The sequence below is a fragment of the Festucalex cinctus genome, chromosome 1 (assembly GCF_051991245.1).
Source record: "Festucalex cinctus isolate MCC-2025b chromosome 1, RoL_Fcin_1.0, whole genome shotgun sequence".
NCBI lineage: Eukaryota > Metazoa > Chordata > Actinopteri > Syngnathiformes > Syngnathidae > Festucalex > Festucalex cinctus.
The window spans coordinates 48171544-48197865 of record NC_135411.1 but is presented as its reverse complement, the minus strand read 5'-3'; the positions used below and the strand labels follow the sequence as shown (position 1 = coordinate 48197865).

The window sequence follows — 26322 nt, the reverse complement described above, 5'->3', positions numbered from 1 at the left end:
TATTTTAAGATCCCAGTTGGGGAGTATGAATGTTTAAGTGTACCTGTGTAATGTCTGGAGACGCACCTCACCTAATTACACTTGGCCACTGTCTGTCCTACGGTAGATTTAATCCCACGGGATCATTACCTCTGCCAGTTTATGCCAAGTTAATTAAAAAAATCGAGAAGCACAATGACAAGTCGCTTCAGTTTTCCAGCTTGTTTGTATTTAGTCACCCTCGAAAAAGCATCCTGATGATGCTTGAATCTGAATGCGTGTGATTGTGTGTTTGCAGGTTTTATTATTGGGGGGAGGGGGTCATGCATAACTGATCCATTCCCTTATGAGCGACCGCTAAAATAGATAAGACAATCCACAAGTGATTTGTTGCATTTGCAGTCAACACACACAGCAGCAAAGAACAAAGACATGAGAGGGGGGAACAAAACAAACAAAGCAAGCACCCGATATCAGCTGCAGCTTTTTGGAAGGATGTTGGGAGGGGGTCTCGGTTTTGAGGAGAACTGTTGTGTCTTGAAGCATGTAGCACAAATCAATGAGGACATTTGAGACCACTTGACAACTATTCAAGTGACGATACCATTACTACTTATGATGCATACAATTTCTGAAAAACAATGACAGATAATTTAAAAAATGACCTATAAGCCTATATCCCTAACAAATTTCCTTAAAATTGCATGAAATTAATGCCTTATAAAAGGCATTTTGCATGGAGCACACAATTAAATTAATTTAAAAAAAAAATAGATAAAATAAAACAAATAATCCAGTGGCCAGAAAAAAGTCCCAATGAACATATGTGGTTGTACAACTTCTTTTTAAGGAATATGGTGAAGTGCAAAGAATTCAATTCAATAGTGCTTCAAGTAATTCAGTAATATCTACCATGTTAATTCCTCTAGCTCAGGGGTCTCAAAGTTGGGTCCTCGAGAGCCCCTATCCAGCCTGTTTTCCATGTTTCTCTCCACTAACACACCTGATTCGTGATCAGGATCGTTATCAGGCTTCTGCAGAGCTTGCTGATTAGCTGATCATTAGTCAGCTGTGCTGAAGGACGGAGACATGGAAAACAGGCTGGATAGGGGCTCTCGAGGACCCAACTTGGAGGCCCCTGCTCTAGCTGCTTAGTGCGTGACGTTTAATTATGTCTTGTTTTGAAATTCATGCTTTTAATTTGGAAGGCTGCTCTGTAATTCCCTTTCCTGTTTCACGTTCATCATTCATCTCATAGCAGTGCAGTAGTCAATGACGATATACTTTATACAAAGATCTGTCTTCAGAGCTAATTAAATTGTTGAAACGACTCAAGACTTGTGCGCTCTCTTACCAGAGCCCCTTGTGGCAGTCAATAAATGCAAAATAACAATTTCACCATTTTGTTCCTGTCCGAAAAAAAGGGCCACAAGAGTGGGGACCAATACCAGTATAGCTATCTGTCATGAGTGCCAATACCGTGAAGTGTGGCCTGGTATTGGCCCGATACCGATACTTGGTATCGGTACTCGCCCATCGCTACAAATGAATGTGTGCCTGTCATTTGTTGCTCGTATTAGGTACACCTGAATGAGGTTATCAAAATAAAGTCACAGTATGATGCAGTGTAGTTTAACACCATTGGAAACTGTAACCACAATAATAAACATACAGAAATTTCCAACTAAAACCACCCGTTTTCTTTTATTGTTAATGTTGTAGTCCTTATAAAGCTTGTTTACAATGTACTAGTGCCTAGTGGCTCTTTGGCATTTGCAAATTCACATATTTGGAGTTTTTTTTTTTACCTCTCTTCCTTTAGTCACGTAAAAACTGGCCTATTCACATTTATTATAACACGGTGAAGTCATTATTTTCACGGAAAAACACTGTTGACGATATGTAAGATATTTATTGACAACGAACGGTTACTGTCAGCCGCACATGCTCAATCGCTCCGCTCAGTTTGGGATCACCAATCACTGTGCAGGAACAGCGGCCTACGAAGCGGTGGACTTTCCGACCAGGACTTTCCGGCTGCCCCACGGAGCTTCGGCACTCGGAACCATCAATGTTACTCCTACGCTTTACTGTGCAGGAAAATGTTCATTGTTTTCCACTGGACAGCAATTCGTCATCATCATTTCTGACATGCTCATATACAGTAAGGTACTGTACATTGTGTACTGTACGTGCTAAGGAATAAACTGGTTACTGTACTTTATTTTTAAGGGTACAGCATTGTTTCAAGATGTTTGTAAGAATGATATAAAGTGAATTGAGATCATATTTTGTTGTATATTTAAGGTTTAAACTATTAATAAAGGCAACTGTAATGACTTTTAGCTGAGTGACATGGTCGGGCTTTGTCCCTCACCTTCAAAAATGACCATGTCAATTCTACATATCTAATTATTGTTGGGGTTCAAATCTTCCCTTCCCTTCTTAGACTAAATTTATTAAAGTAATTTGAATTAACTGAATCTCATAATATGAATTCGACAAGTTTTTGCAATGGTGGAGTGGCACATACTGTATATGCTAATGCAATTTAGTGTAGAGGCAAAATAGGCCTGTTTTTCATGGTGGGTCACTCTGCGAACACCAAGTATGCACTTCTCAATAATCATCTACAAGACACGTCAACATTACCCAACAGCAAAAAAAATTGAGATGGATTATTACAGACAACGTTCAAAGAATTTCCAGGCAGACATAGGAGAAAAGGCCACTGTGCTAAATTATGCATTAAATCAGTGCTCAGTAACAGTATCAGTCAATCAGCATTACTGGCTACGTTTGTGTTTCTTTGGATGAATCCACCCCTGAACATGGCCAACCTGGCTTGTCTGATGATATCAGGCTGCAGGACAGTTTAGCTGGTGACAAGTGATGCATGTCTCACAGGTGGCAGATGTCTGTCTACTGCTGTTCTCACAGCAGCCATGCATTTTATCAGTGATGAGCACACTCGTGGTAGGCAGGAGGAAGGGTGGACAAAATATGTGTAAATTGTTAAATATGTAAGTGCATTTGTCTAACACAGGGATGAGCAACTTAAATGCAAAATCCATATCAGTGTTGCAGGTAAAAGCTGGAGTCCACCTCAGCTGACTTTAGACAAAAGGCACACTACGTACACCATCGACGGATCAGTCACCTGTCTGAGGGTGAACGATATCTTAAATTACAAATGCACTTTAGGAACAAGAGGGTGGGAATGGGAAACCCAATATTGGATTCTGTCAGGTTAACCCTCTGACCCGACACAGGAGCACCTCCCATGTTGACCTTTCATCTTTTATACCACTGACTCATGGACTCTGTGATGAAGTGCAACCGAGCTAAGCAGTTGTGGAGCAAGCTGACAGCATGCTTTCCTCAGCATCCAGATAATGGCGGATACACCTACAATCCTTTCCTTCGATCAGAGCTGTCAAATTAATGTTGATCACGGGCCACATTGTAGCTGTGCTTTCCCACAGAGGGCGATGATGATTGTGAAACCATATACTGTATATGCACATGTATAATTGTGTCATCATAATATAAATATCCACAATAAATTTTCAAGCCATGTGGAGACAGTTCTTCAAAATGTCTGCGGATAACTTCTTATTCTGCTGCATTATAGTCAGGGGCAGAATGGGGGGGAAAAGTGGCCCGGGAGTTTTGATGGACCAGCCCACGTGTATTGTGGGGGTCCAGCCAGCCTGGTGTGTTGCACTAACGTAAAACAGATGTACGGGTTTCCTGTGTATGCTGCAATATCTAACAAGATAACAGGTTAATGACTATATTGTTAGGTCCTTTTAGTGGTTGTAGAAGTGATTCAAAGTGTATGGAAACTCATTTATTTATATATATATATATATATGTATATATATATAGCATGGCTACAAAATATTTGTTACCATGTCTTAAATATCTTGGTTTATGTTGTCTTGTGAGTACCTTCAATGAATGACATATTTTAAAACCTTTTCCATATATAAGGCGCACCGGATTATAAGGTGCACCTTCAATGAATGAAATATTTCAAAAATGTTTTCATATATAAGGCGCTACAGTAAAAACTGGGGTTACGTTATGCATCCATTAGATGGTGCTGCGCTAAAGGGGATGTCAATGAAACAGTCAAATAGGTCAGTCAAACTTTATTAGTAGATTACAAACTAGCTTTCTGACAACTCAATTCACTCCCAAAATGAATAAACAGCTGTTTTAATATTTTCTCTGAGCTAAAGTATTAGTATTAGCTAGCGATCCAAGATGGCGGGATCTTCTGCGCATGCACGTCACCGATCGTGCAGGGTCACCGATAGCGTCTTGACAGCGAGACCTGTTGCGGCTCAATATTGATCCATATATAAGGCGCACTGGATTATAAGGCGCATGGGCAGCTTTTGAAAAAATTGAAGGCTTTTTGGTGCGCCTTATAGTGCGGAAAATACGGTAAATGTTTTGTCAGTATCTTAATGTTGACGAAAATATGCAATTGTACAGCCCAGCCCCTAGCTCTAATGTAAATAATTCATTCAGTAATATTAATGTAATATTACTCAATGATTATACATTAATAATGTAAAGTGAACTCTAAGACAACTTAGACAAGACCAAGTTGATTCCCAACCACACAGTACCATTAATGAGCAGGTTGACTACAGTAAACATCAGGTCATGCTTGATTTCAATGATGCTCCATTACCAAATCATTTGCATTAAATGTATGGATTACTTGGTCTAATATTGAGCCATATTAAATGTGCTTGGCACCGGGCCTACCTGTCGACGTGCTGCTGCAACCTGCCTCAGCGTCTTTGGGCCCCTTTCCTTCACAAAAAAACATTTGGATGCACTTTCATGTAGCATTGTTATTTTCTTCCATCTTATTTTTTCGGCAGCACTCATTTCCTTGTCAACCGCATTTTTTCTTTGACATTTTTCTCTCTTTTCTCCCTCGCTATATCTTGCTATAGCAACAACTCTTACAATTTCGGGGGCGGGGGGGGGCTGGTGTGTTTCTGTGGGCTGACGCGCTCGCGCGCTCATTTGTAGTTAATTTACTGATGCAGTGCTGCTTATTATTGATCACAAAGCGACAATCCGACGAATCATACAGGTCAGTTGGCCAGCATTGTTCTGAGTTTGTGTTTGCAATGACTTGGGCGAGTCACTCCGCCAGGCGCCAGCAGTGCGATGTCCTCCTCACAAGTGGCGGGCGTTGAGCGCGGCTGCACGGCTGTTGTGGCTTTGTGTCGAGTTGTCCTGTATTTATAAAATAGTGGGCTGGCTGTACATATATTCTCTTAAATGATATGTATTGTAAAACATGAGGGGTGCAAAACAAACAAACAAACAAACAAAAAAATTCTATTTTTTTCGTTTGTTTGTTTGTTTTTTGTGGCCCACCAGGGATTTCCCCGGTACCCCCATGGGTCAGTCCGCCCCTGCTCATAGGACATAGTGACATTTGGCTGTTATCAATCCACCACACATCCATGGAGATCGATATCAACCTGCTTGGGCCTTGATCAAATTCACCAAAATCACGCTAGACCAGCGGCTTACCCTGTGCCAGCACATTGATAATTGCATACTAAGAAGTATGAACATAATTTGACCTTCCAGTGTTTCTGCTTGACACCATGTATACAGTAATTTCAAAAGCCAACATCTAATCTGAAGACCAACCATATGAACATTTATCTCCAGCAAGTAGTTAGTGTGACTGTGCACATACAGGTGAATGTTGGTGCTGCCTTTAGTTCCAGATCAATTTGTGAAGCAGTGCGTAAACAGTGAGCCCGAGGATAAATAAAGAGCTGCTGAACTGGAAGGAATACCACAACACATTATCAAATACAAACACACGCGTGGGCCTTTTCAACCTTAGTGGACACACGCGTGTCTCGACTATCCCCATTTCGCTCTTACAAACATATACTGTGTAGATGAAAACATTTGATGGCTTTCAAAAGATTGCTTAACATGAAGCAAGTGCAAACACTGATTAGTCACACAAGTGACTTTCATTTCAGATAAATTGATGTTTTTATTAGCACAGTGCCTTTGTTTACAGGATTGTTATTCCAAGTCAAATGCGGTTTAAGTTCATTACGGTTATTTTGAAGTGTTGGTGGCCAAACTGTGAAAATGCTGCATAAAAGTAATAGGAAAGAGAAAAAATTCCAACATAATTGAGTAGTATTACAAAAGTAACCTTATATGCATGATTTCTATGCTTGTATAAGAGTTAATGTTAATGTTATCATCATGTAATCAAATTTGATTATTGAATACGGGGAACAAATTAGCGGTTGACCAGTGCCACGGAAAGGGTTGTGTTCCACTCCATGATTTATACTGTACTTGAGACAATTATTAAGATGGTTAAGTAGGAACTGTTAAGCTTGTTCATGTTATGTGATCATTATGACTTGATTCTGAAGCCGTTATCAACTTTCCTTTGTGATATTTTCACAGAGAATTAACGTGTTGTTCTTGACACAACAGTCTCAGTATGCGACTGCTCCTTCATTTATAAAACCGATACGCCTTTTATATCCACTAATCCAACAATGTCCAGATATTCATTGCTTCTACATGAAAGGTATCACCCATTACAAGACTTAAGAGAAACTTGGCAAGATAACCCAGCAGTTAATCAGCTTCTGAACAAAGACCGAAGATAGAATGGGGAATAAGGGAGATAAAACTTTCTTTCAGAGAGCCTATGCAGTTCGAAATACACATGGGTGCACGCACACAAACTCAAACACATAAGAGGTGTGGAGTGTGCCAGCACTTAATACGTCAGAGAGGCAGGATTGCTTCGTCTCCGCAGCGATGCACACCTCGTGACCTCCAATCTGCTGTTAGCACAAGTACTAGCCAAATATAATGAGTCATCAAACACAAACACAAACACAGACCAATATGCGGAGATAAATACACAGCAACACTAGCGCTGATGCACAGACCTGTGCAAACGCATCCCGAAATACTGACAGGAGGCGAGGTTCAACCTGGTGATTTGATTTCAAGGTCAATGAAATTTGTCCTTTCCGCACAACATTCAACAAAATTAAAACGAAATATTTCTATGTAAATGATTCAGCAGAAGAGCCACATAATTTACAAGTGTGCCTTCTACAGCCTTCGCTTGGATTCATTTATGGGGGAAACATGAGGCCATCGTGGCATGCTCACTGACTGTATATAGGGTGACAAACAGAGACATGAAAACAGGACAAATCCACTCATTAAAATCGATTAGCCTTGTCTGGCCCCGAGAATCTGATCTAATCAGCCCCAGTCATCTTGGGATTCTATTACACAGGCTTTGCTTATTTGCTGGGAAGAGGTCAACAAATTAATACAAGATATGTATTACAGTAACATGTATTATTAAAAATGGATAATACAAATCGATAGACTTTTTAAGAGTTACATTTAATGAATAAAATACTACAATGCAAGAGCATTTTGATACTACTTTACTTGATCAGAATTGGGTCCATTCATATATATATATATATATATATATATATATATATATATATATATATATATATATATATATATATATATATATATATGTGTGTGTGTGTGTGGGGGGGGGGGGGGGGGGGGGGTGTTCTTGTACATAATACATAGTGAGGACCAAAATACGTCTTTATCCAACAGAATGAGGACATTTTTGTGAAGTGAGGACATTTTGGCCGGTCCTCACTTTGCAAGACCTCTTTTTGAAGGTCAAGACTTGGTTTTAGAGTTTAGGTTTGAATTGGGTTATGGTTGGGGTTGGGGTAAGGCTTAGGTTTAGGCAATCATTTTTGATGGTTGCGGTTAGGGTAAGGCTCTAGGAATTGCATTATGTCAATGGATGTCCTCACAAAGATATATGTACAAGGATGTGTGTGTGTGTGTGTGTGTGTATTTGTAATAAATTGTGTCCAATTAAAAAAAAGATTATTTGCTGCCAAATGCAAGTGCTAAGTGCGCAACTCCGCCAATTCTGAATGCACATTACAAAATTGGTGGATACTGCTTCCACCACCGCACCGCCATCTGCTGGAGCCAGTGGGTCACTTCCCCACTTAACCCTAATGCTACGTTCAGACCAAGCCGAAAATATCGCGGCGCGACATTGGTCTCGCGCGTGTTTGTTTGCGGGTTTCTCAATGGACTTTGTTTCGGTCTGCGCCTCAACGGACGAAGAGGAGGGATTTCCGCTTCGGTAGGTGGTGCTAACTTTATTGTAGCATTGCTAGCTTGCTTCACACTTCGACAATTGACCTTTCGCAAACTCCGCCCCCCAAACGAGCATTGACCAATCACACATTTAGCAACCGTTGCTTTGTAAGCATAGTCTGTCACGCTTTACTCAGCTCTCGATGACGTCCAGAGTCTGATTGATTTTATTTGATGGCTTACGAGACTGCTAACCACCATAAAACTTTACGGAACAAGAGTGACAACCATTAACAAGCTCCGGATCTCCAAAATGATGAAGCGGTGTGCCTACGGAGTATGTAAATCGGACTGTGCTAAGGTAAGACTATGCTAACTAGCTAGCTGTAGTGTAGTTTGCTTTCGGGGCAATAACAAAATGATATCAAAGTTATTGTAGTTACTATTAATTAATAATATATATTACTAGAATGTCATTGCCATCTAAGTTAAGCTTGTTCAGTCCGTGGTTAATGTTAGTTTAATGTCTTCAGTTAGCTTTTGCATTTGTCTAAATGTTGCGAGCTAACGTTAACACAAAGCTTCGTCAATTTTGGAAAACTTAGCGTCCTAATAAGTGCCACGAGCTTATCTTGTTTTCATTTTTCATGCAGCATTTTGTGAACGGACACCCGTCTCCTGAGTATCCCAACCAGCCATATAACCTTAACTACATCCATGGCTAGGGTGACATAAATATTTTTTTTATGATGGACAAAGAATAACAATGACTGATCTGATGCTTTCAAAGACAAAAACCCCCCACTAATGTTTAGCTAGCTAAAACACCGAGGCTTAGCTAACTTGCTGACCTAACAGTAATCCTCATATTTTAACAATACTAGACTAATATTAGTAAGAAAACTTACCCGGCAGTACAAGAGCACGACTGGTCCATAATGCTGCGCTGGTTGCATCTGAAGTATAGGTCATGGGGTTTTCTCAGATTTAGCATGCGTCCTGTATGTTTCCCCTTCGCTGGCTAATTTAAAATTATGACTATAACCCTCCACTGCATATTGTAAACCTTTTTGCCTCGATCTGGAGGATATTGCACTGGTATTGCGCCAAAAGAAATCACTAATACACGCCGGTGTAAGTCTTCCCGTCACGGCTTGTGCTGTCGGAGTCACCAAGCTTGACGGACTAGCAACAGTAACAGTAAGGGGGGCGGAGCTTATGCGAAAGGTCAATTAACTCATTCACTGCCTTTGACAAGTATACTTGTCAATTGTATTTTTTAGAGCGGTGCTTAATGGGGGCGAATCTGAGCATGCTCCACTGTAAATATCAAACTTGGAAACAACTTTACTGATGCCCAACCACCGGTAGATGACATCATTTCCCCATTTTATAGGAAATAAACACAGTTTCAGAGTCCATGGGAGAAATGGCTGTATTTTGGCAAACCTACATTTTTCTGCTGTCAATTATAAAAGAACGGGACGGGACAAAAAGTAGGGAGTCTATTCTGTTATTTGGTAGATTCGGTTTATATATAATTATTGAATGTAATATCACGTGAGTATTGGAAATGTAAAAATTTTCTATAATGACTGGCAGTGAATGAGTTAAAAAAACAAAAAAAAACAAAAAAAAAACAAACAAAAAAACAGATTAGCCAACCTCCAAGCTTCTTCCTCCAAGCAATCTCGTTTTTGGCCCGGTCTCCGTACATGTAGATTGCCGTGTCGTACAGATTTGGATGCCTGCAAACTGCTATGATCACGCTATGATCACGCTTCAACTTTTGTCTTATAATTTACAACTCATCTACAATTGATCATTTCTAATTTTCACACAATTTATCTTTCATTATCATTTGTTTACCACATATTTAATGCAATTTAATGTTCAATGACATATTCACTCTGGCATTCGGCGAGACATCCCTCCATTGCTACGCTACATACATGTTCTGCACACAACCGCTTCCTGTGTTTTGACTGCTGTGTGACGTATTTGGTGTTGTGGACTATCTCGATACCGATTGGCTTTCGCTGACCTGATGGCGCCAAAACTTCAATTCACCCAACGCCGATGTAATGGGCGAAGTAGCAAAATGCTCGCCGGAAACGTCCCAAACGCACCGCCCGGCACGCCATCGCTCACCCCCGCGTGAAGTCCATTGCCTACAATGCAATCGCGCCGCCGGAGACGCCTCCCCCACTGTTATATATATATATTACGTAAATCTATAACTTCTTCGGGTACGATTTTATTTGGATCAGCACCAAAATGTCAGAGCTCCTTGAAATAAGGCCTGGTATCAGCTCGATACCAATGCCTGGCATCGGTACTCAATGAGTACTACTCACCCATCCAAAGTAAAAACTTCGCAAATCATCAATCAATAAAAGACAATTTGAAGATCCAAACTGGCTTTATGCAGTACTGTGGAGTAGTGAGGAATTTCATGAACTGGATTTGTTTAGTCTGTGTCATTTTGGCTTTGTGGGTTTGACGGTTTGCCCCCCTGAAATTGCATTGATAGCTACATCTCTCCTTGTCCAAATGTGGGGGCATCACAGTGCCTTTAATATGTCCCATTTTATTTTCCTCTTCACTCAAGCTTATTGGGGCACTCGTAACCAAAACTTAAAAAGGGCTCAAATTTGAAATCAAACCTCATCAGAACTCAAGCACCGGTTACAGTCCACATTTTTCTGTGCGCCTTAGCTTGAAGGTATTTTAAGTTGACTGTTGGCCTCTTTTCTTTTATTTAGTGTGAAAGAAGAAAAAAAAACAGGATTAAAGTTGTATCTCTCGCTGTTCTCTGTACAGACCCACCATACTGAGCACAAGTCAAGAATCCATTACATGAATAATGTTAATTGCTTGGAGATGTGATTGCAGCTTGAACTGAGACCCGCATCACCTGGGATGTTGTGACGGAGAGCACAGCAGCACTCCATCAATAATGCCCAGCATCATAAACATGATGAATGGGGGATGTTGTGTGCCTCTAATGCCGTTCTGTTAATTGTGTACTCAACTATGAACCAGTTTTTACCTTCATGCATGATCGATGGCTTTCAAATACCAAATCAATCATTTGCTGGATTTTAGTTTATGCCATGGTAGCCCACCATGGATGGTAGCCCACCATCTCTTCACACACACTCTGACATGTAGATGTCTGTTGAGTGAGTTCTAGCATGATACAATGAAGTTTAAAACAAATAGTTGTCGTGCAAAGTCAAGTGTGAGACGTCTCATCAATTAGCCATTCGTTGCGGCTGCTCAACAACAATATCTTAAAACATCAAAAATCAGCTGAAAATCTGATATGTGGTCTGCAGGTATGCAAATAACTACCACAGAAGCTACTAAAGCACAGTTATTCAGAGTTTAACATTTCCTGCCTTGACTGATCGTTTTAGGCTTTGACGCAGATCCCTGTACGATAGTTTGCATGCACACAGCAGTATTGTGTTAAAAAGCTGACCTAAATACAATATATAATACGATATTCGGGTAACTGCCAATAAGGTGTCCCTAAGTATGCGCTCAAATTGTCCACCTGGGTCTACCAAATTACCCTACTTAATTTTAAAATACACTCTTGATGATGTATCAATTTCACCTTCAACGGCTTTTCAGTAAGTGAGCTCGTCGCACCTTTCGTTTTAATGGATAAGTCATTTGGCACCGAACATCCATATGAATCTACAATATTAATCTCAAGAGGGAACTCCCTGCTGGCAATCCCCCAACTGGCTATTTAGTGTTCACCTGATGTGTTTTGGAATAGCAGGAAGGCGGTTGAGTTGTATGAAAACAAGGGTACATCTCTTTTTGTAATCTCTGCATTCGGACATGTAAATACATCCTTAATGGGCACTACAAATACTCTCATGTTACACAAGCTGTCCTAGTTGTGTGGAGGCAGCTTGTTAGAACAGTGTTTAGCATGTCTGCCTCACAGCTGAGAGGTCCTGGATTGGAATCAGCCAACCCTGTGTGGAGTTAGCATGTTCCCCTGACACGCCAGCTTCGTCCCACTTTCCAAAATATATATCCATGTTGGGTTCATTGAAGACTAAATAATCCAAAGTTGTAAATGTGTGTGTGAATGGTTTGTTTGGATTTCCCTGTGATTGAATGCCAAACATTACAGTGTGTACATCTCGTCGTACATCAGATAGGATAGGCTGCAGCTCTATGTGAAGGATAAGCACTATAGAAAAATGTGATTTTTCTTTTGGGATACATATTCCAAGGACCAGACTCAAAAAGGGATCTTAGGAGGTGACTAACATGAGAAACGAAGAAGATACCTTGTGAATTCGAAGCAGGAAAACTCCAGTGCTACCACACATTCTGTCATGTACTGTATTATCAAATAAGTATTTAAGGGTGGTTCACAAATTGTTCACGAGTTTTGACCCTTGAACAAATTTTGATCATTTTCATTTTAAAAACTTCTTTCCAAAACTTGCTAAACCCCAGATTTATTAACACATTCATTGCCAGACCAGCAGAAAATATGCATCATTTGACGTCTTTTTCCGTCAATTACAGTGAATGAGTTAAATGTAATTTGGCCAGTGTATTGTATACATATTCTAGTCTCTGCCATGTCAATGTATTGTATTTATTATTATTATTATTATTATTATTTGTATTTCTGTATAAAATGTGCTGCAAACTGCAGTTCCATTCCAAATGGTGACAAGTCTGTTTTTGGTAGAATGACACATCTCCCTTTTGATCAACCCCCAAGCCGAGTAATGGTGTCAACAATCCAACATGGTCTGAAAAACAGGGCCAAGTTTCATTTCACTTGTAAAAGACAAATATTTTTCACTGATGAATCATTTTGACAGTTTAGAAAATATGATCAACGGACAGCAGAAAATGTAGGTTAAAAATACAGAACAAACTAATTATATTGATCCAACAATATTGTATTCGACCTCTAAAATTGAGTTGCCATTGTAATGACCCACTGTGGATGCTATCATCATCATGACTCTGAAGATTTTATTTCATAAATTCTTATACATTTAATTCAGATAGTCTCTTTTCTTTGTTGGTTCATTTAGAAATGTATTGGAACAAAGCCAGTGAATGACCCAAATGTACAATATGTAACCACCATTTATCATTTATAAGTAGAAGCTTTCTCCTCACACAAAAACCTTGCCCACAAAATAACGATTTTGTTTCTGTTCCTCCTCTTATGTCAAAATACATCACATTTTATTGTGTTTGCCTCATGTTGTTTAAATGTCATTTAAATGTTAGGGCAGTTTCACATCCCATAGAAGGCCAGCCAGCCTCTAATCGGTAACTAAGCCAGCTCGAACACAGGTCGTAAAAGAACTGTCACAAAGAGACCAAAACAATTACACAACTCAGCAGAACGTCATGCAGTATTTTTACAGAAGAGATCTCTGAGACTTCTGCACCAAGCAGCTACCGGCATCTACCGCTACTAAACGCTACAATAAGGAATAAAGGCCTTTCACGTCAGATCTTGTCATATGAGGTTCAAAAAAATTGTAAATCACCTCCCATTGTTGTCTTTACACCACCTACTGAACCACATCAAGATGGTGCAGCGGTTTGTCTTCAAGTTATTTTCCTGATGTTTGGATTTGGATGCACATCATGTTCTTTTCTGTCACTGCTCCAGTGTGGTAAAACATCCCACAGATGAGAATTGTGGAGGCGGCATATTTACTTGAAGGCTATTAAAAGATACCAAATCGGACATGAACTAAAGCTACACATTGATTTTGCATTGCATCATAATATAAAAATGAATGATTCTTAAGCGCAAAATGGCTGCCTGACAGAAATGTGCACACAGGCAACATAAAACATATATGAGGTTTGAGTGCATTTTGCCTGCAGTTAAAACAGATTTGTGCTGTAAAACATGTACCAGTAACCTGTTAACTTCAAGTGAAAATAGAGCTTATAGCCAAAATATATAGTAATAATTATACAAAATGCACAACAAATGCAACTACAACACTATGCACAAAAAAACAAGTACATATGTAACAAGTAAAATGCACAATGGGATGTTTCCTCTGAATAAGGCATGATGCAATAATGTGAAAGTCAAGCAGTGTTTGGGTTCCCTAGTGACTAAAGTCTCTAACTTTAGTTTTTGCTTACATTTTTACTTTAGCCCAGCCTGTTCTCATGAGAATATGGCGGCATTTTGCATGACAAAAATGCACTCTAATTAGTGGGGAAAATGATTCAGTGGCTTACTTTAAAAAAAATAATAAGTTTTAAGATATTTTTTATTTATCTTTTTGTTAAAATATTGAGACCGAAGCAAATACAATTATGCCACAATAGAATGTGTTCCGTGGGTGGAATTTTCTTTTCTTTTATGTGTTTTTTTCTTCTTCTAATGCTTCTGTATTTTTGTTGGAAGAAGATTTGCTTAAACGTGGGTACGGTGCAGCTAGGGGTGGGCGATATGGTAAAAATGTCATATCATGATCCTTTAAAAATAATTTCACAATCTCGATTTTATCACGATTTTTTTTTTTTTTTTTTACATATTATTAGACTAATCTTCACATTTCTGAACATTTTTGTACATTTTAAAACATATTTACAATGTATATAAAACCTTAAAAGAAAAAATAACAGACATCTTAAGCCAACTAAGCTTTCTGAACAGGTTTCAATTGAAACAGTGCAATTATAGCAGCAGTGGTTGATATTCTCCCAGACTACAGGAGGCAGTAAACGGTATATGAACAGCACTAGTTAACACCACAATAGAAGTTGAACATGTTTTTTCCTCAATAAACTATCAACAAAAACAGTTTGGGATGAGTTAGCAAAGTAACTAAAACACAGAATTGGAAAGTAGAAAACACTGTTTACGACAGCGTTTGCGCATCCGTGACTCCGCGTAGTTTACAAATTCTTGTAGGTGCGATTGTGGGCAATGTGGACGTGTCGCGGCGCGGGGAGAGTTGCGTACCCGTTGGCTGTCGGGTAAGGTTCCGAGGTGGCCGGGCCGCGCTGGAGTGCAAACCGAGCCGGCCGGCCCAGCCGCCTCCGGGCCGCCGTGGCCGGAGCTCCCACGAGCGTCCGACTCATCCGCGCGCCCTCGGGCTCGTGTTTGTGTGAGTGAGTAAGTAGAGGGAGGAAAAAAAACAAAACACGGATGCATCAAGCATAAACCAAGCTTGAGCAGACTGAACTGTGTAGAATGTGCCACAGACGATCTTGCCGACCTGTCAGCACAGTCCTTAACAATCTAATATCGTCATATCGCCCGCCCCGAGGTGCAGCCTATCCCAGCTGATTTGAAATGAGAGGGGTCCACCATTCATACTGACAATCACATTCAGTCCTAAAGACAATTCAGAGTATTCAATCGACCTAATATTCTTGTTTTTTGTAATGTGGTATGAAGTCGGAGTAACCAGGGTCAACCCAAGCAAGCACAAGGAAAATGTGTAAACTCAACACAGTTATGCCAGAAATAAGAAAAATAAACTTCACTGAACACAACCCAGAAGCAGTTGTATCCTCATAAAACTACACTTGTGAATTTTTGGCTAGGGCAGTCTGACCCTTTAGCATACTATTATACTCCATCAAACACAAAACCTGCTCATGTGCGCTGTTTGATTTTAAAACAATGGGGGGAAATTGAATGAGAAAAAAATAATTGCAAGGGCAAACAATCACTTGTTTTGCTTTTTTTTTTTTTGTCTAAATCATTTCCTCATGGTGCAAATTTTTGTGTGTGTCTCATGGAAAATCTAAAAAAAAAAAAAAAAAAGACTTAGACGATTATTTTAGTGTGGATGAACTCCTCCTGGTTGCCTTTCCTCACAGGGTTCTTCTGTGCCCCGCCATGTTGTGGTTTGCATGTGTGTCTGTGGGTACGAATATGGGGATATGGGGGGAGGGATGGCTTTTTCTTTTTATTATATTATGGATGTTTTAATTGTTCAGCACTTTGAGTTACATTTGAATGTATGAAAGGTGCTATATAAATAAAGTTTGATTTGATTTGATTTTAAGAAGCCATCGATATAAAATGTGCATGCAATCTAAGCACAGTATACCAACATTGTAAATTGTTAACTGTCACAGTAATGGAAAAGTAATTTCACCGGGAAGTCAACCCCAACCCCAACAATAATATGTTCTATGCATCCCCACTAGTCTAAATACGACATCACAGTTGCTCAGGTCTGGTAACAACCCATCACAGATCAGCTTCAGAAAACAGATGAGCTGTGATTGGTCATTGCCTGAGCCCTGAGCAAGTGATGTCATCTTCAGTCGACAGCAAAATGGCCGCCCTTGAGATGGATAACAACAGCTGGATTTTGCTGCATGACTCATCTTCCACAAATGTCATATTAATCAAAGTGTCATGTTTAGACTAGTGAGGTCACATAGAACATATTGTCAAAAAAAATTGAAGATTGACTTCACCTTTAATCAACATTAATATATGCAGGCAAAAACCAAAATATTTACAGTGGATTTAAGAAATAAAGTCTACACGCCCCATGCCAGGTTTTTGTGATATAAACAAAAGAGACTAAGATAAATCATTACAAAACCTTACACAACATAAATAAATAGATAGATAGATAGATAGATCAAACTTGTGTTTGAATTTGACCGGTTCACTTTGAACACAGTCACATCCCAAGTTAAAAGAGGGTCTGCACACGCATTACCTTACTTCTCCCTAAAAAAAAAACAAAAAAAAAGTTTTAATTTAATTGTACAGGTTAAAGGTCACATTAATGGTGGAAAATGTTTTGAAATGCATTCGTGCAAGGTGTGTGTTTAATATCTACTGCAGCGACAAATGTATAATGCAAAGGTGAGCCTTATCTCTCACTTGAATTTTCTTAACATTCTCAATTGCAACACAAATGTAAAAAAGTGCAACCTTTCATGCCTGCTAAACTGTGCTCCTGTGAGGTACACTGATGTCTCACATCCCCAACATTGCCCCACCAAGTATGATTCTCTTACTCTGAATGATATGACCTGGGGAGGCATGCGACCACTTAGCTGAATCACAAAAAAAAATGCTCTGTCAAATTTCTCGGCGATCAGCTCAAGACAAAGATAGATTACTACAAGTCTGCAAAGCCAACAGCATGACTATAGGCACACTTGTAATTCATGACTCATAAACGCAGAAGTGACGACAAAGTTGGTCTTACCAGATGTCAGGCACACTTAAGTTTCCATGTCATGAAAGGATATGGGTTACACACAACACGAAGACACCAGTTGCGAGGCCGTGTGGTTTGCTTTAAGCAGAAGAAGGCCATAGGGGCCAGGGCCGGGTACGGCTGTTGCTCCTCCTCCTCGGAGACACAGTCTGGATCCCGTATGGGAGCCACGATGCGAACTTCCAGTGTTGGTCCAACATCCACTTCCAGCTCTGCTTCCTGCACTTCCTGCTCAACTTCAGCTTCTCCTCTCTCATCATTCCTTCTCCTACCACTACAGCTACCGATTCGCTCCATGTGCTCCTCATCGCAGAGGCCTCCAGGTTCTACATCGTTCTGGTAGGATTTCAGTATAGCGAGCCTCACCTCCTCCAAGACCTCCTCCTTCTCCTGCCCCTCCGGGCTATCTGCATACTGAAAGTGCACTCTCCCGTCGCCATCAGTCATGATAGAGCATCAGGCCGAGCCACTCTGAGGGGAGGTCAGAGGAGAGGGAGGTTAGCGATATGTGGAATAGTGGGGGTTGGGGATCGCAGAGACGGGAGATCAGAACGGCATGCAAAGGTCATCCAAAAAACAAAAGCCAGTCGAAGCAACATTCATGCTGTCTTTGAACCTTGAAGCCCTTTATTAAAGCTTCTTTTTCCCCGGGAGAAATATTCAAATTAATGGAGAGAAAAAATCATTTGCATACACTACAATTAACCACAAATGGGTGGCTTCATTTAGGAAGCTTTGTAACTGAAGGTAGCTGGAGCGACAGAATGCCAGTTCGACGCTGTGGGACTCGTGTGATTTCTCTCTCTTCTCTCTCTCTCTTCCTGTTGCTATGTGATGAACAGATGGACTGCTCTGTCTCTAGTCTAGTGGAGCTTTTGGAGCCCACTCCACGCAATGGTGGCCAAGAAATGCGCAAAAAAAGGGGGAGCGAATGAGAGAGAGAGAGAGAGAGAATAAAGGAACGTGACTCCAATTCTGTATTAAGTAAAATACAGTTTTAATAACAATAAAATAGCAAAATAAAAATAAAATACTTCAAGGCTACATTTCATCTCACTATAGCTGTCTTAAGGTTTTTGTTTAGAGAAAGCGCATCTGACAAATCGTAGCTAATCGTTCCAGATAATCTCATAATCTTCACATATTCTCTGCTTATCTGTTCAGAAGTCATAAAATATACAGTAAATGTCAATCGGTATAAAATAATGAGCCCTCGTGGGGATGAAGGAGCGTCCATCATCGTTTGCCATTAAAAGTGCACACATTGACTCAACCAGCATAAAAGCACTTTTGGATTGCACACAGACAAATGTCAAATAAAAGTGTGTTCGAAAATGCTACCTTAATGAGACGGAATAGGAAGTTCCCATAAGCATGATCCGCTACTTTGCTTGTTTCCAGCGCGCCCAACCTCTCGCCCAGCAACCTGGATCGTGGTTGTGATCCCTCTTGGTCCACTAATATCCTACTTCTTCTCGCGCTCGGAGATGGAAGCTCATTCCACAGTAGTTAAAAAAAAAAAAAAAGAAGAACACAAGGCGAGAATTTCTTGCAGTTGTTCAATGGAAATATCTATGCACATCCTTCAATCCGCGCGTCCATCTTCTCCTCGGGTGTGTTGGCGCAGCGTGGAGCGGAGACGCACGCAGACTGCGTGGGTTGCTCGGCTCTCGTGCTCTGTGGAGGATCTCTGCGAAGGGAGGGGGAATCAAAACCTCGCCTGAATCGGGAACCCTGACGTGACGTGACGTGATGTCCGGCTTTGGAGATGGAGTGCAGAGAGACACGCTCTCATGCACAATAGAAAGAAAAGAAAAGAAAAGAAAAGAAACAAACGAACCAGCATGGAGGAGCAGCAGCAGCGTGGGCGCACGAAGCCACGCTGGGTTTCGTTCATCTCTATGGAGTCGGCAGATAATTGCAGTGGAATCAAAAATGTATTAGGCAGCAGTGTGTACTGTTCCTGAGTACAGACAAATTGGAGTTGCTGGCGTTGTCAACTCACAAGCCAAAAATAAAGTTATTACTTTTAATCAAATGTTCAGTATTATTGACACTTTCAATTAAGCGTTTACATTATGACTGTGTTTTGTAGCAGTGTGTGCACTTCTTCATCCCTATATTTGAAAATGTTCTTGTGACAAGATGAATTTTTTGGCACAGTTTCCACACCTGACGTGACATCCATGCCATCAATTTCTTATCTTGATTTACCAGTAGTTGCTTGATATTGGAGCACTTGTTGGGATGCTAAAACTTGCCGTTTGCACAAATCCACTGCTTCCTGAACTCAACACCATTCCTTCATTTCCTGTCTTTCATGAGTGGACAATCTGATTAATACAGGTGTGCCTGATGTCAGTAACTACAACGACATTGGCCAGACACACCTGGATTAATCAGTTTGTCCACTCATGAAAGACAGGAAACAAAGGTGTGGTATTCAGTTCAGGAAGTAGTCGAGCTGTGCAAAGAGCCCATTGCAGCATACATAAGAGCTTGTTACAGCTCTCATTAGATTGTGCAAATGTACCTTTTATTATTCACTCAAACGAACGTAACAATTTATTTTGGCACTGCACATATTGCCATTTATATTCATTATAGTTCAGATGTGGTGTCCAACTTGAGATCTGTGTCTATTTTTGAGTGTGTTCCAAGGATGCAACAGACAACATATATGTGTGTGTGTGTGTATATATATATATATATATATATATATATATATATATATATATATATATATATATATATATATATATATATATATATATATATATATATGGACAATTTCTCAATTTGGACACCACATTTTTTTTTTTTTTTTTGCTTAACATATTGTTTACCAAGACTCAATTATTATACAGATTGAAATATAGGTCTATGAAATATATAACATTTCTGTAATTGTGTTTAATTGTAGGAATTTGGATACTATTACCAAAACAGTTGAGGTATTTTGACGCTCAGCATTTGTGCCCATTTAACATCCCTGCTGTCAGAAGCTTGTCTGGCAGCCCCTCCTTAATCAACACTATATAAAGAAGCTGCCAGACACCACATAGTCACAACTACAGCTGCCCTCTACATGAAAATATAACCAGCAATCATATAGCATAAGTGAGAGAGAGAGAGAGAGAGAGAAAGAGAGAGAGAGAGACAGAGACAGAGACAGACAGAGTTGGAGGAACAACTTGACAATTTTCCAAAATACAGTGTAATGCAACAGTAAGAAAGGAAATTTTGTTTTGAATCACGATTCTCATCTCATGAGCTGAGAAATAATACAATGGCAATAAATATGAACATCCATCCATCCATTTTCTTGACCACTTATTCGCGGGAGTGCTGGAGCCTATCCCAGCTGGCTTCGGGCAGTAGGCGGGGTACATCCTGGACTGGTTGCCAGCCAATCGCAGGGCACACAGAGACGAACAACCATCGAAATATGAACATATATTGATAAATCATTTCAAACGACTGCTAACTGCAGCTCAAATTCAACATAGCTAAAGTAGACTGGAACAGCACTTGAAGTTCACTGGCGGTCAGGTATCCATGTGACTGAGGTTCCTGCTAAAACCGTGTGCGAAACATCCTATAAAAGCATACTAGACATACAGTATAATTGTATTCAATGGTATAGTTTTGATATTGTTAATTAACAAAGTGAGTAAGACTTAATAAATGATATTTCTTCTGACTTCCTGTATGTGTCATGGCCAGGTGTCCAAATACATATAGGAGATAATCTCGAGTGACATTGACCTTAACATCCACCTCAACAATAGTGTTCTATTTGTGATCAACAAGATGATAGCAAGCAATATAAATCAGCTGTGAAAAACAGACAACAATAGCTTTTATTTGCATTTCTGGTGTGTGTGTCTTACCAACACTGACGTGAAAGTGGAGGATTACAAGAAACCTCAAGACCTCACCAGTGAAAATATCCAATAGAGACAATGAGATTCTGGAACATATGCTCACTAATCCTGGGTCACATAAAATGAACCTGTTCTCTTAAAGCCAATTAAACCGAGCTAATTACTTGTGGCTGTGGAGATACCGCACAAGTAGATGAGACCATCTATACACTTTTTTTTTTTTTGTGGGTTTCCTCAATCTTCTTTTAGTATTGGATTTAGTCCATGCATCATGAGTGATTAAAATCGAGTACATTTCAGGGCCATCTTGTGGCCCCAGTGAGTCACCCTGTCTTGAAGTGGATGTTGCGTCTTGTAGAAGAATTGCAATCAAATGCAGTTTATGGAGGAAAATGTTCTGCGTGGGGGTTGCAAGCGCTCATTCTCAGCTGTGCGCAACCGCAAGCAGGGCACTGACAGATGAAACCTCCTCAAGCGCACACCCTCCTAACACCTGTCTAATTCTCCCACCTGTCGGCCTCCCATCTCTCAGGATTAAACACACATAATAGACAATCCTATGTTTTTTTTTCTATTACTGTAATCGGCAGCACACAATCTGCTTTTGTAAATTTGTTTCTCCATCAATGTACAGTGCAGCTCCCGAGGCAGAAATGTTCAGAATTCAATCAAATGCTTTCCATTAAAATTAGCAAAAAGAAAAGAAAAGAAAATCGAGTGCTCACCCTGAACACTCCATACTGAAGGGGAGTTACAAGCTAATAGGCGCTATCGGAGTAATAAAGCATGCAGGTCTCTTTATACTCATCTGGGCATTGGTGAGGCATGCATGATGTCAAAAAAGGTGTAGAATGATTTTTTGAAATGGCACAAGGCGCCTTTATGTCAGCAGCAGCCTCACATTCAAAGCAGTAAAATTCCAGAGTTCCCTTACACATTGTCACATGCTTTTCAAGTTAAGGCACAATATATAATTGTTTTGGTTTTTTTTACATTTTACAGCAGTTGACTTTTCTAAAGAATATTTAGAAACAAGATCTGGGAGTTGTACTTAAAAGTATTTAGTGGTTAACTTATTTCTATAAACTTGTTTGACCACTGAATGTTGGCTAACAGTTCAAGGTTTTATGAGTTTAACCTTGGAAACCTTTATGTCTATTTATATTATTTGTGATGGGAACATTTCTTTTTCAAAATGACCACCATCCTGAAACGGATTGTTTTCAACCTTGAAAGTTCAGTTGTATTTCCTTCTTGTGCTTGCACATTTTTAACTTAGATTACAATAAAAAATAAAATAAAATAAAAAGTAGTCCTAACCTTGTCTGCAAGTTGAATTCTCACAGTATTTGTGAGTTCACAAACCCCCAAGAGTCCATCTTGTACTTTCTCGCAGAATTGCCCATTGTTTCCTTTTTGAAAGAACAGCAAGAGGTGTGCACATTTATTTAGCTGGTAAAGATGTTTGCCCTTTTTCTACCTATGATGACAACCACATGTTCATCCGTTGTCGCGATTGGTCAAAACAAAAGTTGTGAATTTCCTACAATGGAGGTTAAAAAAAAAAAAAAAAAAAAAAGTTGAAAACATCTTGTTAAAGGGTGTCTATAAAACCCTTCACTGCATAGTAGTACGACTACTTGTATTAGCTAATGAATGCTTGTAGAAAAACAAAATACAGAGTGACCGCAGAGAACTGGGCTTGATGCAGACAGTCATGAAGAAAGAACTTGATGACGAAATGTCGGCCAAGAAACCTCAACGTACTGTACAAATGTGTGAGTCTGCAAACCCAGCTAGGGCCACGATCAATTCTCTATGACAGAATAAAGGCATATGTGACAAAATAGGGTGACAAATACAGGACCACAACAACCGGCAACGTCACGAGGACCCAACCCAAAACACTGTCACAACATAAATACATAAATAAATAAATGAATGAATAAATACAATGATAAGTAAAGGTGACATTGAGGACACATGACAGTTAATTTCGGAAAATCTTAGCCTGGAAACCAGACTCAACATTTTACCAGCGAGTGAGTCTGAGCAGTCACAATGTAGTGCATTTCTGCGGCGGGGCAAAAACAAAAAACCTGACCAGACAGACAGTGGAAAGAACCAATCAGCTAAGAGCAGACGTGACGTCAAAAAAGCAACATGCCAAGTAGTAAACGGTGAACGGAGACAAAGTAAAGTCAACATGGCGAGTGGAAGAGAGACAGTAGTGATTGAATGACTTGTGTCGGTAAAAACTCGATTTTGAATGTCATGAGGAGGACGTACTTTGTTCCATGCTCACGAAGAATATGTCACAGCAAATAAACAAATTTGATTTGCCCAGTCCTATCGACCCATTTTCTGTCTTTCAAGAAAATGGGTGTGGCTAGGGAAAATCTTGACGCTGAATGTTGTTGTTTTTACTCAAGTTTATTTTGGATGTTTTTTTTTTGTTTTGTTTAGTTTTTTTAAATAATGCTAGAACATCTGAAATATATTGAAAATGATCATTTAAAAAACAGTCTGCTGCTATCCAACTAAAGCATTCAATAATTTCATAATAGGGGAAATAATCACCTCTATGAGAAAATATCTCTCTTGACTTGACAGTCTTTAATTCCTGGTACGTATTAGATAATCAATACTTCTCTGTCAGCCTCCTCGCTTGCACGCTCTGTCCCAAGCGCTTCCCCATCCCCCAACATCCCCTCCTCCAGTATCCTCCCTTCCACTTGGACTCCCACGCTTTTATCATCCCGCCTTGCTTCTCCCATCTCCGTGTCTCATCTGTGACCATCACGGGTGCCCACGAAATGGGATGACTGAAGGCAGTGGAGAAAGAAGAAAAGGTTCACAGTTTAAAGAATAAAAACCGGGCCATGTAGCGCACAATGTCATTTACGCACAATGTGTCACTTATATTTTAATGATGCCTGCCTGCAGTACAATGCAATCAAGTGATGAATGATCTAATAATGGTGTCGGGGATGATAAAGCAAAAAATGGGCCTGAACACGCACAAAAAAAAAAAAAAATGAAAGGAAAATGGCAGAAAAATCATATCCAAACCAGCTTGCTTTGTGATCCTTCAGGAATAACGCTTAAGCGTCCTTATGACATCACCTTCAGCTGAAATGCATATAATTTTGATGGATTGCTTTATTTTATTCAATACTCCCTCCCATCCTCCCACATTCCTCTCTCGGCTTAGCTAGACTTCCCATTAGGCTTTCTGACGTATTTGAGGAGGGGGCGACTCGGCATGCATTAGTTCAGAGGGTTTCCCACCAACAGCAGCACAGGCATTTTCAGTATATACAGTACATGTGCACGAATGTGACGTGTGTATGTACAGTGCCACTGAAATATGCATTTGTTGAATGTATTATTGAGCTTTAAGAAAAGTATGCTAAGATAGATGCCAACGTGAAGCAGTGCAATAAAAGTAAGACTCTTTAAGGGCTCTTGAATTCAGTCTTTTCCGTCCCTCTTTCTAGCAACATAGCAATGAAATCACCCTAATTAGGGAGAGGGGAAAATATCTTTGCAATCATAAACACAACAGGAACAGGAAGCAGTTACATAATCCCACACATTCACACACAGTATGGAACGGCATTGCGTCCAGCATTTGAAGGAAATCTGTCATTATGTAGAGTGGACTCAGCCAGGCACTAGCTTTACTTTACATGTTACATGTAAAATACATATGGATGTACAATTGATACACTTTTAAAAAGTTTACACACCCCAATTTAAAAGCCAGGTTTTGTGATATAGAAAATGAGAGTAAGAAATAATTTTTCAAAACTTTACCACCATTATTGTGACGTGTAACCTTTCAAACACAATTGAAAAAAAAAACAAAAAACAAAAAAAACATGAATAAAAGCATGTGGTTGCACAAGTGCGCACATCGTCATAACTGGGATGTGGTTGTTTACCCAATCCCATTCAAACTCATGTTAAATTAAGTCAGTAAACACCCCTTTAAAGTGCCTTTAAAGGGCGAACGTGTCAGCTGCGTGACGTCACTCCCGCGGCAATTTGAAAGCACGCACTGATTTATTTTATTTTTTTTCACCCAGTCACTCACAGAAGCTTACATGGGTGAATGAGTGAGTGTGAAAAAAAAGAATCATGCGTGCTTTCAAATTGCCGCGGGAGTGACGTCACGCAGCTGACACGTTTGTCCCGTTTGCGACACGCCACCCCCGCTCTGCGATTGGCTGGAGGGGTGTAAACACTGTCTTTCCACAGAAACGGCCCGCTGTTTACAAAACAAACACAAAATGCTAAAATACAGGCTGGGGGGTTGTGGGGGTTTAGGACAAAATCACCCCCACACGTTATGAAAAGCCCATATCTATAAATTGAGAAGTAGTTTATTTGTTTAAATCCTGTATTTAAAAAGTGCATTTTCCTGAGTGAAACCGGCAGACAGCCCCTTTAAATGTATCAAGTCTGAAACATGCAAACAATTTATTCTCGTGACGTTGCATGATGCGACCGCCTACTTGAACTGCGAGATCTCGCGAGAGTTGAGGCGGGACATTACGAGAACTACGCCTCAGAAGCAAATTACTCCTCAATGGAAACACCTACAAGGCAAAATTGTATTTTATCGTAATAGTACAAATTCGCTTTTATTTTGATGTTGGTTTTGCACAACAACAAGCCTCGATCACTCTATATCACCAAAAAATCCATCACCGTCGCCGCCATGTTTCTAACCACTCCAGGACGAAGCAGTCGATGAGACAAGATTTGAGTGAATCAGGCTTTAGCCCCGCCCACTAACTTTGAAGGGGCGAGTTTGACAGATAAAATAAATTCACGAAACACTGCAACACAGTTACCATGAAATAATTAAATAGAGAAATAAATAAATGAATAAATAAATAATCATAGTGAACTTAATTAATTCATGACACATTTAATTAATAAATGACACATTTAATTAATTAATGACACTTTAATTTAATTATTTAATGGTGTATTCATTTCTTTAATGTTGGCAC

At 39.8% G+C, this 26322-nt stretch overlaps 1 protein-coding gene across 2 annotated transcripts in view; it reads right to left on the bottom strand.

The window, feature by feature from the left end:
- cacna1ha (calcium channel, voltage-dependent, T type, alpha 1H subunit a) overlaps positions 1-19274 on the bottom strand; it is a 112198-nt gene extending 92924 nt beyond the window's left edge. The window contains exons 1-2 of one of the 2 annotated variants that reach the window (XM_077539356.1): positions 18753-19274; positions 17444-17882 (exon numbers count right to left, since the gene is read on the bottom strand). In XM_077539356.1, coding sequence (XP_077395482.1) covers positions 17444-17858 — 415 coding nt within the window. In that variant the 5' untranslated portion in view covers positions 17859-17882; positions 18753-19274. The remainder of the gene's footprint in view (positions 1-17443; positions 17883-18752) is intronic. The other variant, XM_077539364.1, reaches the window with a different exon arrangement.
- Positions 19275-26322: the final 7048 nt, after the last annotated feature.